This window comes from Mus caroli, chromosome 12 (genome assembly GCF_900094665.2).
Source record: "Mus caroli chromosome 12, CAROLI_EIJ_v1.1, whole genome shotgun sequence".
Lineage (NCBI taxonomy): Eukaryota > Metazoa > Chordata > Mammalia > Rodentia > Muridae > Mus > Mus caroli.
This window is the reverse complement of record NC_034581.1, coordinates 26,552,386-26,572,663: the sequence shown is the minus strand read 5'-3', so window position 1 is coordinate 26,572,663 and position 20,278 is coordinate 26,552,386. Positions and strand designations below refer to the sequence as shown.

General features: G+C 44.6%; 1 protein-coding gene across 1 annotated transcript in view; it reads left to right on the top strand.

The window, feature by feature from the left end:
• The window catches only part of Tpo (thyroid peroxidase), a 69,401-nt gene that overhangs the window by 12,158 nt on the left and 36,965 nt on the right, over positions 1–20,278 (top strand). Inside the window, exons 4-9 of the mRNA XM_021179498.1 lie at positions 995–1,146; positions 3,496–3,628; positions 14,384–14,513; positions 16,166–16,372; positions 16,723–17,223; positions 19,761–20,019. Coding sequence (XP_021035157.1) covers positions 995–1,146; positions 3,496–3,628; positions 14,384–14,513; positions 16,166–16,372; positions 16,723–17,223; positions 19,761–20,019 — 1,382 coding nt within the window. The remainder of the gene's footprint in view (positions 1–994; positions 1,147–3,495; positions 3,629–14,383; positions 14,514–16,165; positions 16,373–16,722; positions 17,224–19,760; positions 20,020–20,278) is intronic.

Here is a 20,278-nt window from a genome sequence, read left to right as displayed (position 1 = left end):
GTCGTGGGTAGCTGGCGGGTGTCAGCTGACCCTGCGCCCTAGCTACCCCGGTGCTGGTCAGACCGGAAGAGAGCTCATCACATTTTCAAGCTAAAGTGTGACGTAACTGCAGGGAAGCCCCTGAGACATGACATGCTCAGAGAGCAGCATGCAGTCTAGGCTATTACTAAGACATGGAAAATATAACATTCCATTTATTCACAGTCTGACAAAACTGAAAAGAGAGCTGCTTTCCCTAAAGCCACCGTGATGTAAACCTAGGTCCATCAGGGAGAGTTGACAGCAGGAAAGGGACATTGGTGACAGCTTCTGGGCTCTGCTTTGCCTCAGATCTTCAGAGGTCAGAATCTGGAGGATTTGGTGATCCTCTCTGTTCCAGCTGAGACTCTGCCCTGCAATGACCACCTGGCCCAGGTTATGGTGAGAACCAAAAAACTGCTAAAAAGAATCAAGGTAATTGAGATATGGATATTTTTAAGAGAAAATATTGGCCATATTCTTCCACACCCAGTATTACTACTCTCTAGTTGTTTTCTATCCTTTTTTCCTGAGCCCCACACTTCTGTGGCTCAGAGCTGTAGCCCAGAGTTCATGGTCTGGTATATGCAGTCACTTAATAAATGGTCTGTTGATTTACTGTGTGTGTATGTATATGTGGTAAATGTGTTAGTGATAGAGGCTGGGTGGAAGAAATGTGTGTCTTCAGATTCATATGTAAATGCATGAAGAGGCCAGAAGTCAACTTCAAGAGCCATACATCTTGTATTTTGAGACTTGATCTCTCATTGGAACCTGAGGATCACCAGTAGGGATTGCTGCAAGGTACCCAAGAATGCTACCTGTCTCTATCTCCCCAGCACTGGGCTTACAGGAACTTATCACTCTGCCCAGCTCTTTCTGGAGATATAAGTACTTACATGCTTATTCATCAAGTACATTTGCAAACTGAGCTGCCTCTCAATCCCCATTTAACTTGTGACTCCTTATGCTCTAGAAACCTCAAGAAAAGGGAAGTCCTTTCTCCAGCCCAGCTTCTCTCTTTCTTTAAGCTGCCCGAGTCCACCAGTGGGGCTATTTCCCGAGCAGCAGAGATTATGGAAACATCAATACAAGTCATGAAACATGAACAGTCACAGTTCTCCACGGGTAAGCAGCTGCATGCCTCCTCCGCCTCTGCTTAAATCCATTCATAGTTTCTTATTTTTTGATTCTGTGATATACAGTCTCTCTCCTATTCAAACACTATTTGGAGAAACAGCTAAACATGTTCTAATTGATGTTCTAAAACACATTGGGAATTTTTCTGTAGCCTTCCCACCTAGTGAAACACGTGGAACACATTCACTCATAAGGGCTTTCTGGGGAGACATTCATTCAGGTTGTGTCTTGTCACAGCAAGCAGAGGACTGGACAGGGACCTCAACTTCCCAGTTTGTAACCGGGACATTCTGACTTAGTCTGTTACCCAAGGAATAACAACCCATGGGCTTCCCAACAATGAGACTGGTCTGCAGTTTCTGACAGTTCACATGGTAGCCACAGTAGAGTACATGTGAAGAAAGCAGAAGCCAGATTACAGCCTCTGAGGACCTGAGATGCTGAAGCAAAAGTGGATTGAGTCCAAAGATGTATCATAACTTCTATGGTGCCACACTCAAAAATAAGCTTTCTATTTAACAACCTCAGTGAGATTTATTTTCAGTGCAGTGTTGTGAGCTATTTGATCTCTTAAATTAACCTGGTGCTGCTTTGCCTGATGAGATGAACTCACTTTAAGCCAGTATTAATCACAATTCTCTGATCCTACACTGAATAGTTAAGTTCAACTCGTACAGCAACCATAAAGTCACTCTGAAAAAGCTTTCATTTCAGACCACATAGTTGAAAGACCTAAGTCCATTTGGTCCCTATCCAGTAGTGACATCAGCTCAGACAGTGGTAGAAGTGATGGTAGGGTGACCTGTCCTGAGGATGGGAGTCTACTGGCTCCTGCTTCTGTATCATAGGGCTCTCAGCCCAGGGAGAAAGCATTGCAAAGACAGGCCATAATGTGAAATTGATAATATAAAATACCCTAAAGGATATGTTAAAGTTATTTACATTATAGACTTAGCCACTCTGTAGCATTTAAGATATAAGAAACGTAAGCTGATTCAAATAGACTTCCTGCCATGCCTGCATAAACAAACAGTAAGTGCACTGGGTAGGTGCACCAACTTGTTCCTGGACATTGGCTTGTTGACCAGCAAAAGTTCGGTCACAAGCGTCTCTTTACAGGACTTGATTTGCTGTGCTCTAGCCAATAAGGAGCACATGACCTTTATACAGCTGACCCACTGTCGGGTTGCTCGGTAAGGACAGGTGTGGAGAACTCAAGGCTGAGATGCTTGCTCCATTTTAATTCTATCTGAAAATAGGAGGTGTTCCTGTTGGTTGTGTTTTCCAGTGAGAATCTCAATTTCATTAGTATACATTCATCACTGTTTTATAGGGTCATCTTTGAGTTTCTTTAACCTTGATTTGTTGAATAGCATAAACAGTGACAGAACTGGGAAGAAAAACAGTAAATATAAACAAAAGAGACTGCATTCAGAGGTGCTAACCTAGAGAAATCAATAGGAGAAAAAAATAAAGGCTTTTTATAGCAGAAGGAATGAATGCTATAAGCAAGCTCAACCAAGATGGGTTCCTACGGGAAGATACACATCCCGTCTTAGTGCTCTCCTGGGTAATTGTGAGATGGGAATGTCTTGTACAGATATAACAGGTTGGTCCCAGTGATGGGTCCTGTGAGATGGGAAATAACTTTGAGGAGTAGCCTGCTGGCTTGTCTTCCTAGAGCCAAATGGGTGTTAGGTTGCTTTGCAGAAACATCATGAAGCAAAAAGGTAAACAATCACCCTCCTACCCGCACACATCCCACACACACTCCTAGCAGTGAAGATGCTTAAGTGGACTGAATGAAGAGGCATTTGACAAGAGGGAGATGGCAGGTTTTCTCAGAACAGTGACTGAGGCTGTACAGAAAGCCCTGACTTAGATGTTGTGGCTATGGCTGATACAACTGTTGGAAAGATATTCTGTCGGGTACAGATGTCACACAAAGTCTGGTCTGTAGAGAGAATATCTTATGTATTGTATGGATGCATCACCTGTCAATTAAAAAGTCTACAGCCTATGGCATAGGCAGGAAATGGGAAGTGGGACATCCAGAAGGTGAAGATTCAAGAATAGAGCCAAGCGCAGGAAGATAAGCCCAGGGAGATATGAGGAGATGGACAGATGGTACCTGAGCATAGATAACCAGCCCCATGGCAGAATGTAGGTTAAAATAAATGAGATATTTTAAATTCATTCTAGTCAGAGAAGAGCCTAGCTATGTGGCCAAGGTATTTGTAAATATATTTTGAATCTGAGTCTTATTTCTGGGAGCATGGGGCTGGGAAGAAGAACCAATTGAATCTAACTTCAATTCTGGTCTGTCTTGTTATACAGATGCCTTATCAGCAGACATTCTGGGCACAATTGCCAACCTGTCAGGATGCTTGCCTTTCATGCTGCCACCAAGATGTCCTGACACCTGCCTGGCAAATAAGTACCGGCCCATCACAGGGGCGTGCAACAATAGGTACTGTGTGAAGACCCTCTATTCATCATGAGCCTCTCAAGACTTGTTCATAACCACAAGCCACTGCAAAGTGGGCTCTAGATCCATGAACTATGGCCATCCACCCCTCTGTGGGTCCCATTAGCTCACACTCCAGCTCTCTGCCATTGCTACCCTCATGCTGTGCTATACTCCACATAGAGGTGTCAGAGGAGAGCTTTTGCTGTTCTGTCTCACTCTTACTTTCTAAAATCCCAGAATGGATTACCATCACCTAGTATCCCAAGCCAGATACTTACCATCTTGGATTTCTCCAAATATCCTACTGCCTCTAGTATGTTACCAAGACCACCTGCTTCCTCCCACCAACCTGACTGAGGGAAGAATTTGAAGGGCATCAGCCTTTGTGGCATGTAGTTCTTGCTTCCCTTTATGTATGTGCCCTCTTAGACACAAACCATCACAATGCCCCCTTCCTCTTTGTTAGGGGTTGGTCTGGTGCTGTTTGTATTCATATGCTAAATTCTGTATGAAAAGATCTGGTTGCCCCAAGATAGAGCAATTTCCCATATACATAAGCCTTTGCTGTGTAAACCTTACTCCCCAATTTAAAATTATTGGTTAAACAAAACTGGCATCAGCCAACTACTGCGGGAAATCGAGAGAGGTAGAGTTTGAATTACTGGGCCAGGAGTTGCACATTGGGACAGCTAGGAGAAGGAAACAGGAGAAAGAGAGGGGAGTACAGAATGGGGAAGGCAGGGAGAACAGGAGGTCTCCATTAGCCATGATGGACCAGCAGCACCTGCCCAAGTGAAATGCCTCCTCAGGACATCAGACTGCTGCAGCAGAAATAACCCAGGAACATGCAAACAGCAAGTATCTGGGGAACACAGTTGGGAAAGGAGCCAGCCTAGTGTTAAGAGAATTAGATTGGGGTAATCCCCAAGTAATTAGACAGAGCCTAATAAATAAATCATAGTTTGGGTCGCATTCATTTGAAGTTAGATGGGAATAAACTTAATTGTTATTACTTTACACCTCTTGTCCTCACCCAACTTCAAAGCAAGATCCTAGCTCAGTCTATTCTTGGGGGGCATCTCACCTAGTCCAGACAGACAGTTATATCAATGCTTTGACTACTTCCTTCATGTTTCTCCATTTTTACCCTTCTCTTTACCCTCTCCTAATCTTGGACTCATATACTCAGGGGTGCATAACCCTGCCTTGATTCTACACAAGTGCTGCATATCAAGGCTGGGTGGAGTTAAAAAAGCATCCAAGAAGTGTGTGGAGTGGGCATGGGTAAGGGACACTATCTGTGGGAAGCAACACCCTTAAGGGGAGACACTGCATACACTCTGACAAATCTCTTCTGGGATTCTTTCTGCTCAGCTCCCAGAAGATTACAGCTCTTTCTTGGGTTCTTCCAACCATCAAAATAGACTGGTGTAGGTAGTTTCCAAATGTACTAGATGGTCTTGCTTCCCTGACTTGATTGTCTATGTCCATGGTATACTATTTCACACTACTGTCTACCTTTTCAACTGGGCAGGTCCCTCTTACCAGGACTCTGGCTACCTCTATCAGAGTCTACTTCTACAATCACCATGTAGTTTGAGATCAAGCTGCTTCTGTTGTCTTGATTTTGGCACATTTATCCTGAGTTCAGCAGTGTGCCTCAGCTCCCAGGTCACCACTTACCCAGGCAACAGCAGGATGCTTCCTTACTGAGCCATTCCCTCCAGATTCCCAGTGAGCCTCGGCTTTAGGCACAAAACCAGCCTGTATCTTCAGAGCTGGTTGTGTGTCTCTCTGCTATATATCCAACCCCTGGTTGCTGTTATACAACCTTGTCCATTTTTCTCCAGCCCAGAGTTCCCACTGTGTATACATGAGAGATCTCTCTGGAATTTCCATTAGCCTTGGGGACTTTACCTGGCATATCCCCTCATTTTTAAGCTCTTGCTTATTATCCTGGGTATTTTCTTTCTGTGGGTCACACTGAGGTTGTCTTAGTTTCTTTTCCTGCTGTGATGGTAAAATACCCTGACAAAAGCTGAAGGGAGAGAGGGTTTATTCTGACGTACAGATCTGGGCTATGCCATTGTGGAGAAGTCAGTGGGACAGGATCACAAAGCAGCTGCTCACATTGTACCCCTGGTCATGAAAGAAAGCACTGAGCAGTGGTTGCTGCTTGGCTGGCTTTCTCCACTTTATATAGTCAAGGATCCCCTACCAAAGGAATAGGCTCACACACAATTAAGATGCACCTTCCCATATCAATATAAGCATGCACAGAAATCTACCAGATGATGCTAAGTTCTATCAGGTTGATGATCAACACTAACCATCAGAGTGGGCTTCTAATCCATCATCTTACCCGTAGGTTCCTTGTTTGGTCATTTCTGTGACATTTGTAGTGGGCGCTAAGGGGAGCTTTGTGTGTGTGTATATATAAATGATGTTCAGTGTATTTAAGACATTGTTGTTTACATGCTGAATTGTGTAAGTGCCTTATCCTGAGCCAAGGAACCTCATGTATGTGAAAGTTTATTGCTGAAGTCTGATAATTATGAGAAGAGGGGTATACAACTGATCCCAGAGGTCGTAGCCCTACTAGAAAGACAGAATGCAACAGAAACAGAGACTTCGGTCATATGCTAGGAGCCAGGGTGGATCTTACTATCAAAGAATAGCCACCTGGACATTGGCTTTTTCTTATTCTTTTCCTTTTTTTTGTTTTTGTTTTTCGAGACAGGGTTTCTCTGTATAGCCCTGGCTGTCCTGAAACTCACTCTGTAGACCAGGCTGGCCTCCTCGAACTCAGAAATCTGCCTGCTTCTGCCTCCCAAGTGCTGGGATTAAAGGTGTGCACCACCAATCGCTGCCCAGCTTTTTTTTTTTTTTTTTTTTTTTGGAGGTGGGGTGGTTTGACTTTTTCTACTCAAGGAGTTGAAGTCAGGTGGCCGTGAGGAATGGGACAAAGCATAGTGCTTTCCCCAGCCACCACCACCTGTAAACAGGATTCTGATTTTGATCATTGGTTCTTGCTGATCTGATTGCTGTTGGCCTCTAGAAAACACCAGGTGACTGCCCTACTGCCATTGCCGCCTCCACCTCCCAGCTGAAGCCCGGCTGAGCATCAACCATTCCCTTGGTAGAGCTGCTTTGGTTGTCACAACTTGGCTGCAGGAGCAATTTCTATCCCTGGCCACTGTTTCCTTCCCTGAAAATACAGCGCTTAAGTACTACTTACCAAGGAGCTTATCACGCAAACCTGTATCCCAAGGAACTGATAACTGTATCAAGTGCAGGAATTCAAAGGAAAAAAGGCTGGGCCCACCCACACACAACTTCTCTGTGAGTAGATGTTAGAGACTTAGAATTGCCTGCTTATAGGGATCCTGAGACTAAGAAGATGGATAAATTCTCAGCCCTTCGATCCAACAGTTGCCTTTCAGAACTGTTTCTCAGACCTGGGTGTTTTATCCACCCATGCAGGCTTTTTCTCTCACCCTTGCTGTAATCTTATTATTGAGCCTTTCCCTGTATGACGGTTTACTAGCTGGAGCCTTCAGCTCTATTTGTGAAGTCCTAACGAAGTGATGACTATTTTGGACACCCAGGATTTGTAGAACCATATCTGCTTCCTATACCCAACCCCATGTTGGTTGGGTTTGGGAACCTAGCAGTGGAAAGCATGGATGTTCTGTCGTGTTTTTAAAACAGTCTCCAGGAAAGAGTCTAGAATAAGGAAAGCAAGCTAAGATCCAACTAAATACTGAAGCCTTTGATGTACCTCAATGGGCAGGGGACTCACACTGAAGGGTGAAGAAAAGGCCATAGCAGAACAGGTAAAGATGGTGAGCAAGATGTATGAACATCCTGCTCATACATGCTTGGCACTGTGGAGGGATCCCAAGTATGAGATGGTTCAGAGCCATGTCTCTGGCCTCAAGACTTAAATGTATTGTCTGGTTAAAACAGATAAATTGTGTTACAAATACTGTGTGAAAAAAAAAAAGTGCCTCCCAGAACATAGAAGAGGCATGAGAGACCCCAGAGAGTTCAAGTGAGGCCAGCCCTTCTAACAGAAATAGATTAAACAACAACCCATGTCCATGAGAGCTTGCTGCTATTTAGCTTTCTCTGCTTTATATCGTTCATGACACCCTATGAGGAGAGATGCCCACCTACCTCCCAGGGCTGTCTTCTACTTAAGGAACTAAATGGAAAAGGCGGCTCATGTGAAGCTCTACAAGAAGTGAAGGAACACCAAGTGTGGGAGCAAGAGCCCTCCCCTGCAGGTGGATGCAGATTGTGTAGTACTCCTTAGAGGACAGCCTGGGATCCAAAGTTTGGCCCTTGATGGGCAAGTGTGACCCTTCCAATTAGCATGGAAGCAGATGAGGACAGGATAGGGCAGAGCATGCATCCCAACCCTGTGAGATCATGCCCAAGGCCTCTGGAAAAGGACACAGATGAGAATGTGACTCACCCTACCAGTCACTACCACCTCCAGTGACTTCTGGAGCCTAGTGATAATTGCTATGTCTGTCACCATAAAGTGACTCTTCTGCATCTAAATCCTTTGTTCTTTGCCCCAGACTAGAGCCTTAGAATATCCCAATGTAACTCACCATGCTTTTCCAAGGAGAACAATGCTAGAAGGCTCTCACAGAAAGCAGGTGACATGCCTGTTCTCAGGGTATTCCTGCATCTCAGAGTTAAAGCAGGCTTTTCAGCCTGTGGAAAGCCCTGATGTGTCCTGATGACCTTGTGGTCTTATTACTGCCTTACCACAGTTGACTCAGGGGAGACTAACCTTAGCCCAAATAACTGTGCCTCCCACTCAAAGACAGACATGTGTCATGGTCTGCAGAAGACGAATCCTACTGAGGACCAGCATGTCAGCTTCTTCCCTGCAGGCTAATCTGTACTCACTCCTCTTCCTGAGGGACACTTCGGTTTAATCGAGTCTAAAGACATAGAAATAATTCCTAGGGGAAATGGCAGACTCTGAAACAGAAATTTAATTGTTGTGTTTCTGTTTCCAGAAGAACTCCCAACTCCATCTGCACAGGGAATGGAATTTGTTATAGAGGTTTCTATAGTCATTCCCTGAGAGTTCAATGAAACTTGGAGTTTGGTTTCCAAACACATTGTGAAATAATCGAATTCCTGATAACTAACAGTTTCAATTAAGACCATTCCAGAAGGACGAGCTAACAACAGGTACGACGCTCTGGGGGAGGCCTGGTGATTTCTGGGAATCTACATGCACAATGTCTTTTCCCTAGATGCATGTCTTCTGGGCACAAATTCACAGGTATCTTTAGTCCCTACTTTTATCATTTGGATTTTAACATAACTCATGAAATTGTGATACTTTTTGAAGCTTTCCTGAGAGAAATTAACACACTCATCTCCTTTGGGGGAAGACTATGCATTGATAGTTTTGCTGCTTCACACAAAAGCTGTTACAGACATGAACCCATGCAGAGTCTAAGTCATACTTTAAGATTCAAAAGGGAAGATGTCACTTAACAAGGTGAAAACTAGATATTCGAAATCAAAACAATCTTCTGGATTATGTGGGGTAACAGTGCATCCCAATCAAACTCATTAACCTTAAAGGAAAGGGGAAGTTGGTGCCAGTATCCTGTAGTACTCTCAGACATGGGTACAGTGGCTTCAGAAGAGAAAAATTTAAACTCTTGAAGAAGGTATAGAAAAGCGCATTCCCATCTGAGATGTCCCAACATGCTTCACTGACCACAGCAATGACAAGCCCACTTCCAGGATGGTTTAGCTGTCTCCAGTGATGCAGCTCTTGTCAGAGGTCCCCCCAAATCAAAAACTAAGTTTCCTCATTCCTGCAGACCAGCTTTTAGAAGTATAGTGAACCCCTTGGGTCACTCTGGGACCACATGACTACTGAGGTGTGCTGAGCAGTTCTGTGTGCCTGTCTTATGCAAAGCAGTCACCTTCCTCATTCCATATAATTCTACCTTACTGCATACCTGTAGAAGTGAGAATAAAAGCTAATCTTATATATGACCCAGGGCTATTCTGTTGTTTCTCCTATGTGTTGGGGCTGGGTAAATGGTCAGAAAGACAACCAAATGGTATCTCCCAGCACATCAGCTTCCCTGTTGAGCTGGATGTATAAGAGCATCTTTCTTGTTAGATTGTGGACTACTGAGGTGACTACAATACCTGCTGCCTAAGTCCAGTCACTGGAGCTCTGATGGAAGAACAGGTACCACTCCCTGGAAAATCACTTTCAGAACTGTTTCTGTTCATGCTGCTGCCAGCACATTTGAATGGCCACCATGAATCCAAGCCTGATAAAGAAAGAGCTGAAGATGAGTGCAGTTTTATCCAGCGACTCCACTAAGGATGAAGGCTCGCTCGTTCAGCACATGCTCATGGGTGTTTATGTGGTCCAGAGCCAACGAGAGACATTCAATAATGTCCATCTGGGGTCCCGTTAAGCAGCCGATCCTAACTGTACAGGTTCAGCGATACAATGTGTGTTCACAACAGTGTTCTTGAGCACCTAAGACCTCTTAGTGGGATTCTGAAATATAAAAGCCAACAGGTGAAAAAAAGAACTCACAGCAAGGTTGTATAAACATGTTAGTTTGACTGGGTGAAATAAGGCCTCTGAGAGATGTACTTTGTGGAGTTACAGTAAGGAACAGCTGACTGTAACAAATCTGTGCAAAAGGCTGGCTGCCTTCGTGTTGCTAATTAAAAGCAGTACTCCAAATTAAGCCAACTGGTGGGCTAGATGTCAACGAAGTATATTAATAGTAGAATTGTTTTCCGCTTGCTGTCTCTCCAGACGTACAAAAATTATCAAGTCTCTTTGGAGCATTGGCCTGTTACTAAGTAGTCCTCCTGGAATGTTCTTAGGTGAAGCAGCAAACTTGTAAACAATGAAGCCTTTCCCCTCCAGGGCCATTTCAAGCAGTTCTTTGTAATGCATAACCAATCCCCATTTTATCTGCAGAGCATCTCAGACAAAGAGAGGGTTACAAAGTCTACCCACAAGAGTGAGAGTAAGGAAGAAAACCAATATTGAAATACTCCAAAAGATCTTTAAAATCACTAACATGGGCTAGGGAGACTGCTCAGCTTGTAAATTGCTTTCTGCACAGGGGATCAATTGGGTCCCCGATGTCAGGTGCACAGGGCAGCCCATCTATAACCCCAAAGCTCAGGGTGTGGAGACAAGGGATTTCTGGAGCAAAATGGCAAACTGATAGTTTACCAGACTGCCCCAAAATAGAGGACACTGGTTGATTAAGTCATAGGTAACCTCCCTATATGGAAGTTTTCCTTCTAACACAATCTGTAGGGCTGGATTTGTAGATAAATCCTGCTTAAATTTGGTTTTACCAGGGAATGCTTTATTTTTTTCCACCTCTGAGAATTGAAAGTTTTGTTGAGTACATTAGGCTGGGCTGGCATCTGTGGTCTCTTAGAGTCTGCAGCATATCTCTCCAGGCCCTTCTGGCTTTTAGAGCTTCCATTGAGAAGACAGATCTGCCTTTATGTTACTTGGTCTTTCTCCTTTGCAACTTTTACTATGCTTTCTTTGTTCTGTAGGTTTAGTGTTCTGATTATTATGTGCCAAGGGGACTTGTCTTTCTGGTCCAATCTATTTGGTATTCTGTAATGCTTTCTCCTTTAGGTTAGGAAAATTTTCTTCAATGATTTTGTTAGAAATATTTTCTGAGCCTTGACCTGGGTTTTTTTTTTCTTTCCTTTCTTCCTATTATACTTAGTTGGTCGTTTCATGGTGTCGCAGGTTTCCTGGATGTTTTGTGCTAGGAGGGATTTTTTTAGCTTTGACATTTTCTTTGATTGATATAACTAATTTCTTCTATTGTACCTTCAATACCTGAGATTCTGTCTCCCATCTCTTATGTTCTATTGGTGAAGCTTGCCTCTGCAGTTCCTATTCAAATTCCTCATTTCTTTTTTTTATTTCCAAAATTCTCTCAATTTAGGGACTTTTCAGTGCTTGTTTTGTTTTTTATTGATTCTATTTCTTTTCACAGGTCTTGAACAATTTCATTTATTTCCTTCCACTGTGGTGTTTCCTGGATTTCTTTAAGTGATTTCTTTATTTCTACTTTTAGAAACCTTATTTTATACAGGCTTTTAAAAGGTGGTTTTATTTATTTATTTTTTCCTGCGCCTCAGCTCTTAGAGCCTGCTGTCGTAGAGCTGCTGAGTTCTGGTAAAGACTGTCAGTCCTGACTGTTACTGATTGTGTTTTTACCCTGATGTCTAGGCATCGGGTTGGGAAAACTATTGTTCTGGGTGCTGATACCTGGTCTTGTCCTTGTTGAGTGGGTGTTTTGTTCCTTGGTTTCTGTTTTCACTCTGAATTTTAGGAAAGTGTGTTTTGGCTGTGTGTGGTCTGCTAGAAACTTTTATGTGTACATGGTAGGTGTGGCCACTGGAGGTTCCTGGTAAAATGCATTTCTGGGAAGTGAGAATTGAGGGTTAGTCCTAACGCTAGGGGTTGTAAGGGGTTCGCAGTGGTGAGGAGAGCAAAGTGTTACGCCATGAGCTGCTTATCTTGGGATAGAGGTAGAGAGTGATGAGAGGTCACTTCAGGTTTGCTCTAAGAATCAGATAGAATCGAGCTGGGGGTGAAGCTGGAGGATTGGATCGGCAGGACTGGGAGAAGAGAGAATGGATCTGCAGTTAGCCTACCTGTTTTCCTGGCAGGAGTGGTCTGTAGGTTTGCAGGGAGAGCCTGCTGGAGTTAGGGATTGAGATAAAACAATGGGTGGCCAGAGGGAGATTAGGAGGGAAAGTTCTGTGGGGTCCCCAGGGGATGTGAGCAGGGGCAGGGAAGGCTGTGGCAGGTGTTCTGAGTGAGAGTTGGGGATTGAGTTTCAAGGGAAAGACAGGTGGATTAGGTCGGCATTTGTTTTACTTGTTTCCCTGTACTGCTCAGCTGCTGTGTTTCCAGGGAGTACCTGCTGGCTTAGAGGCCTGGTTGCTGGGATGAGTTGAGGACAGGGAAGTTGGAGGAAAAGATAGTCCGGATCTGTTGGGGATGGGATCAGAGAGGAAAAGGAGACTGTAGCAGGTATTAGATTCAGTTACAGAACTGGGAGTGAGACTAGGGCATTGGGTCTGGAGGAGCAAAAGGAGAGGTAAGGCTCTGGAGTCAGCCTACTGGCTTCCCTGGAAGGAATGAAGGTTACAGTTTTTAAAGTCAAAATCTCAGGCATTTCTATGTCAAATTCCTCTCTTTGTGACCTCTCAGGCTGTGAACAGTAGTCACCCACCCACCTTTAACTCCGAAACTCTGTTCTGCCCTTCTGCACCTTTCTGACCTATCCCTCCAATTTCCAGGATGCAGATTAAGTCACTGAGCACACTTCCCTGTTATGGGGCAAGAGGTGAGCAGAAGTGGCCACTTCCCCCTCTTCAGTAGAAGGATCTGGGGAAATCCTAGACATGTGAACTTGTAGTCACTAACAGAAGTTTATTACAAAAATTGAATCTGGGTTTCAAAATTCTTTCTGAGATATACAAGAAAATGAACATACAAATGAGCTTTCATTAAAATCACTTGTTAGAGCCAAAGAAGCCGCACAGTTTGTAGTGTTCTTGCCTAGCATGCACAAAGCCTTGACTTCAAGTGTCAACACCACATACATTGTATATGAACATGGTTAACACATGCTTGTAATCCTACTACTAGAGAGGTAGAGGCAGGAGGATCAGAAATTCAAGGTCATCCATCGTCAATTCAAAGCCAGACTAGGCTACATGAGACTATATCAAAAGCAAACATGTACTGGACTATCATAAACCAACAAAATCCAGGTGGTGGTTCTACTTAAACAAGACTTGAAAAACATCTGCTTTTCAGTGGGATTAGTAGCCAATCATTAATATTTCAGTTTCTCAGCTTCTGGAGAAAAATGTGTCAAACAGTATTTAATTATACCCTTTGGCTTAGAGGTGCTGTCCCTGACATACTCAGAGGCAGCTTGGGAAATCAGTAAAGATTGATCAATTCACATTTGCCTTAATGTGGACCTGAAATATATATTTACCTAGTTCTGTTTTGACCAAAGAATAAAATCACAGATCAGTTTGAGTGTAGAAAAATCCTCCTTCAGCCTTGGTGATAGGGCTCGTTCTTAATTCAAAGCAATGAACTCAGAAAAAGGTCTAATTTTATTTTTAATTCAAATGCACATATTAATATGTACCCCCTCCGTAGTCTTCTCACTTCTGGTATTTTCCTGGGTACCTTATTTCTAGTAGAAATATCATCATCATGATAAGTACAAGGGCCCTGGGTGTGTCTTGATTAAAGTTGTTTAAATATTACAATATTTCAAATAGTCCCTTGGATTGCCCCAAATATCTGTTCCCTGAGTATGACCTCCATAGTACATTCTAGAAGGACAAGTGCCCTACTTTGGAGAGAAACCTTAAGGAGTGTCCTGGATGGAGCAGTGTGAGGCGGTTATCAGCAGGCAGAGCTACTTGAGGTAGGATTTCCCGCCCTCGCCCCCCAGGAAGGATAAAGACTAAGCTCCTAGAAGTCAGTTCCTTCCACATACCCCAGAGAAATCTATCAGGAAGACCGACTGCTAAGGCCTATCTAGAGACTTAAGAGATGTTCCCAGAGTGTGTCATCTTGAGTGAGTTATACTGTACTGAGACCTCAACATTTCTTCATTTTCTTCCATCTCAAACACATCCCTTCATTTGTTTCCACAGAGATCACCCCAGATGGGGAGCCTCCAACACAGCCCTAGCAAGATGGCTGCCTCCTGTCTACGAAGATGGCTTCAGTCAGCCTAGAGGCTGGAACCCTAATTTCTTATACCATGGCTTCCCACTGCCCCCGGTTGGTACTCATTTAGAACCTACTTCCACAAGACAAGAACAGGTTTCCCATAATGCTATCAGACTCCTCATAGCCTTGGGGGGTGATGGGTGACTGCTGGGATGATCTATTATGCAAACATCCCCTTATGTTCCCAAACTCCAGAAAAAGTTGGAGCCCTGAGGTGTAACACCTGTGGATGAGGCACTGAAGGTTAGACACACTCAGCCAGTGAGGAGAACAACTGAGACTTAAAGTCACTCTCACCTGATTTTATACCTTTTCTCTTGATAAGCTCTTTAATGTTCTTAAATAAGTTCTTTTATTCATCAGGTGGAAGTCAAGGTTCAGCAATGACCATGCATTCATTAATGAATTCACTCATGCACACAACCAGAGGCATATGGGGCGGGAGGGGCATGAATGCATTCATTTCCTACTTGTCCTTTGGTCCAACATTTGCCATTGGGTCCATTGATCTACAGCATCAAAACATGGTCCATCTTGACCCTAGTTTGACTCTTCACATCAGTGGATAACTCAATGTTTGTTTATATGCCACATTCCACAACAGAATGTTCAAGATGTATGGTAAATATAGCAGGTACTCAGCTCAACATAGATAAAACCAGTTACCAGAAGTGAGGAGCTGACTCAGTCAACTACAGACGGACACCTTTACCATCATCAAGCTCTCCAATCAAGATTCACCCTGTACATAGGCAGTTTTTCAAGTATCTTTTTAGTGAGAGAGCCAAGTGTTTCTAGTAGTTGGTAAAGACCAGTAGGCAGAGTTGGGTACCAGGGTTCACAGAGAAAGCATAGTATATCTGTCTACCCTTAAGTCCCCACCAGATGTTTCCCTTCCTATTGTTTGTTCAACATTGGACCAGTTCGAATCCTGAGGTCTTTTGAGCTCTATCCTGAGACTGAGACTGAACAAATTTGTATTACTTGTTTATATATTATCATCATTTACAAGAATCAGCACTTAACTCTGTTTACATGTAGCCTTTTATTCTTGATTGTATTCTTTTTTTCATTTCTTGATTTTCATTCTTTTCTTTCATTTCTTGATTTTATTCTAAAATTAATAAAATTTTAGTGACTATACTAACACAGATTTTAGATTTTCAGTTCTGTAGGTCAAAAGTCTAAAGTGTCAAAGTCAGTGTCTCAGGACTGTGTCCTTTGAGAGGCTCTTGTGGGGAATCCCACTCCTTGACTTTCGCACATTTGTTTGTGGTTGGGCTGCTGAGCTTCACACATGTAACACAAGACAGATGCTTTTACCACTGACTATCTCTTAAGCCTCATCTTTCCTAACTTCTAAAGGCTACACTATGGCCTACTCTGTGGCTCCTCCAAGGAAATCTGCAAGGTGGAATCTATCCATCCATGTCTTCTACCCCAAGTCACAACTCTCTAACAATGGTCAAGAAGGCTCTCAAAAATTAAAGGCCCATGTGACCAGACTGAATATCTCTGCATCCAAGCCCAAATGTGTCAGTCTTCCATCTTGGCTCTTCCCGTTATGGCCACAGCAACAGGTCTTTCCAGGGCTCTTCAGAGCTGTGAACAAGAGCCTCACCATGAATTTAAGACCTCAAGGTCTCCATTATTGATCACGGGGCAGTCTAACCACACCACTGCAAGCTGTTCTCTTTACCCAGGTACGGGAGGTGACAAGGCACCTCATTCAAGTTTCCAATGAGGCAGTGACCGAAGATGACCAGTACTCTGATTTTCTGCCGGTGTGGGGACAGTACATCGATCATGACATTGCTCTCACACCACAGAGCACTAGTACAGCAGCCTTCTGGGGAGGTGTCGACTGCCAGCTGACCTGTGAGAACCAAAATCCTTGCTTTCCCATACAGGTAATTTCCCTCAAGTCTTTATTGATTATGAAATGGCATGTGACTTTTCAAACACTAAACAGAAAAGCTTAACATAAATGCAAAGTCTCCTTTCCCCCATCCCCAGGAGCTTCCTACGTATTTACGCTCCTTGGACATTCAATGCACTCCTTTTACAATACCATTTTATGTGTGCAACTTATCCCATCACTCCCACACCATGCGGTGTGTATGCTCTAAACAGGTACTGTCACTCAGCAATAAGTATTACTCCTTGCCCATCACCTAATCAACACAAATTTATTTTATGATTTAAGATTCTAAAAGGGCACACGAGCTGAAAGTGACATCCAGTCTCCCCTTTGCCACAGCTTCCCTCAAACTCCTCAGGGACCACTGCATGCCTGCCTTTCTACCGCTCCTCAGCCGCTTGTGGCACTGGGGACCACGGTGCTCTCTTTGGCAACCTGTCTGCAGCCAATCCGAGGCAGCAGATGAATGGCTTGACCTCCTTCCTTGATGCTTCCACTGTGTACGGCAGCTCCCCTGGCGTTGAGAAGCAGCTGCGCAACTGGAGCAGCTCGGCAGGGCTGCTGCGTGTCAACACTCTCCACCTAGATGCTGGCCGTGCCTACCTGCCCTTCGCAACAGCCGCCTGTGCTCCAGAGCCTGGTACCCCACGCGCCAACCGCACGCCCTGCTTCCTGGCTGGAGATGGTCGCGCCAGTGAGGTCCCTGCCCTGGCAGCGGTGCACACCTTGTGGCTGCGCGAGCACAACCGCCTGGCTTCGGCCTTCAAGGCCATTAACAAGCATTGGAGCGCCAACACTGCCTACCAGGAGGCGCGCAAGGTGGTAGGGGCACTGCACCAGGTATGTGCCTCTCTCTGTGCACGGGCGGTACAAGACAGGAAAACCTGGATGCTCCTAAGATGTGTCCGCAGGGACATTGTGAGCCCAGGGGAGTATCTGGTGGGACCAACCATGGGCTTTCTTAGTTTCTGACAGTGTCACCTTGGGATATTTAAGTGGAAATGTCCAAAGCATAAGTTTATGTGAGCAAAGTGCTCCTACTACCAGGAGGGTCCTTGTGGCTTTGTTGTCCAAGCACTGGATCATCTATAGTAACTGTAAGCCACAGACCTCCTGCACCCACAACTGTACCCAGCAGTAGACCCTTCAATGGCTGCTGCCTGGTACTTGGAACTCACAGAGCCAAACAGGTTATAGCTCCAATACCCTTAGTAGCAGGCCTGTGAGGTGGGTAAGTAGATGGATTCTGGCTTACTTGTGTTTTGGTAATAATGAAGTTCCTAAGCATTTCTGTCACGTTAAGGTACAGTTGATTTTTCCATCTTTATTTTATGATTCTTTTTAAAAAACCAAAGGATCTTAAATGGAGATCCCTGTTGGTCATTGATCAGTTGTGCAAGAGAAAAATCATATTAGAAATCAATGCAGTGCTGACTTCACCGTCTCCCTGGGTTGTGATGGAGGACTGAGTCACTTTATACTAACCCTTTCCCAGGTCAGGTTAGAACAGGCTCTGTGCTGGGCACTTGACATCATGTCTGTGTCCTCACAGAGACCCTGTGGAGAAGATAGCTTCAATCTTGCCTAGCAAGGAATAGGAAGTGGGTGTTGTCCTCCTGTACATAGCTGCAAGAGACAGCCTGGAGCGACTGACCTACCATGGCCTTGGGCACCTGAGGACCAGGCACTAATCTTTGTGTTGCTGGGAGTAAGGAGAATATGAGCGTCCAGAGGACATGAAGGCAGGCAACATTCAGTGCTGGAACATCTTTACCAACCCACTGAAGTAGTCAAACACTCCAGGATACATGCATACACGGTAGTGGTAGTGCACATTGGGTTTCTGTCACCTCTGGTTAAGGAGTCATGTGCATGGTGAATATGGTATCTGTGCTCAGTATTTGTGTGCTTTGTGTGTCTGAGTGGCATTTGTCATGTGAGTTTAAATTGCGCCATGCATCTGTTCTGTGTGTATGTTTCTGTAGTGGGCTATATTTGTCTGTGTCCATTTATATTCATATCTGTGTATGTCTATGCTGTGCTGGGTTAGATAAAAAAAAAAAGTAGAAATGAGGTACACGACGAAACCTTGAAACTGAGGCTCATCATAAACTCCGAGTGCAAGGTGCTTCTCTGAGCAGCTCTACCTTTGCTTGGCAGGCATACGTAAACACATACTGTTGTTGTTTTAATCACTGTGGGCACCCTTAGCAGAATCTCACATCAGTATCTATGAAAGGAGAGAACCAAAGCAGTTTTGTATAGTAGCTTTCTAACATGATCAGATCCTCAAAGCCCTGCTGGCCAGACATTGACTTCTTTGTGCAGAGTGGGGTATCAGTCCATGACAACAGGCGCCCCCACCCCCCAAAGCTGGCTAGCTTCCCCTCGTCTTGTGAGATGAATCTGTGATGATTCTCTCCCTGGTCATGACTTCCAGACCTGGCCAATGGGAAGTTTCAGTTCATTTGGTGCTTCCCCGTCTCTGAAGATAAACTTCACAGGGACAGGGATTCAAGCCCTTACTTCATTCATCTTTCCTAGCAGCTGGAATGTGCAGGCAAGGGTAGCCGCCTCATGAGTATGCGCTGAGTTTCCCCAGAGGTGCGAGTCTCAGGGATCATCCCAGAAGTGCCTTTCCCTGCTGCCTCCTTTAGGGATCATATTGTCTAAGTGATGGTTGGCAAGTCATCCAAAGAAGGAAGGCCCAAGGGGCTGCTGCACACAGGTCCACAACTGGCTGTTCTCATGTACAAAACTGCTGTGGTGGGTGAGGGTCCTGGTTCCATGTTTCTCTACAGGATTTGAGGTGTGAATCACTGCTGTGTCCTTACATGAACTCAGTAGTTAACGATGGAGGGTTTAATTCTGCATATCTGAAGAACTTAGCTGACCTGGACATTAATCATCCAGTGGCCTGTTCTCAATAGGAAAGTGTTAATAACTTCAATGAACAGAAAAGATGCTCTCTAGATTTATATTATCATTCTCCTTGGTCTAGTGTCTCTTCTCTCCTCCTCCTCTTCCTCCTCCTCCTCCTTTTCTTCCTCCTCTTCCTCTTCTTCCTCCTCCTCCTTTTCTTCCTCCTCTTCCTCCTCCCTCCTCCTCCTCCTTTTTCCCCATCCCCCTCTCTTTATTACATTCCTGTGGGTTGTACTCTTGCCTGATGGGTATGTCCTTTCCCATACCTCTGCCTGAGTCTGTGGGCTATGTCCTCCTTTAGGAGCCTCACGAATCCTATGATGATCTGTCCTAAGGATACCCAGGCAGAATCCCTCCCTATTGCTTAATCTTTAACCTTCAGTTGACCTACAGGTAACCCTGGGCTATGTTGAACACCGTCCCTGCTCAGAGAACATATCTCTCCCCCTCTATAGATCATCACCATGAGGGATTATATCCCCAAAATCCTGGGTCCCGATGCCTTCAGGCAGTATGTGGGCCCCTATGAAGGCTACAACCCCACTGTGAACCCTACTGTGTCCAACATCTTCTCCACTGCTGCCTTTCGCTTTGGCCACGCCACAGTCCATCCACTGGTGAGACGGCTAAACACTGACTTCCAGGAGCACACAGAGCTCCCCAGGTTGCAGCTGCGTGATGTCTTCTTCAGACCCTGGAGGCTTATCCAGGAAGGTATGCCCATCCTCCTGACTTAATCCTACAGCTAAGCACAAGCCAGGGTAGCCCAGCCTGAGCCTTCACCTTCCAAGTTAGTGCTATCTAATTTATCAGTGTTTAAAGGGAATGAGTGTATTCAAAGCCTTTTCCCCATGTGTGTGAGTGTATGTGTGTGTGTGTGTGTGTGTGTGTGTGTGTGTGTATTCAAAGCCTTTTCCCCATATGTGTGTGTTTGTGTGTGTGTGTGTGTGAGAGAGAGAGAGAGAGAGAGAGA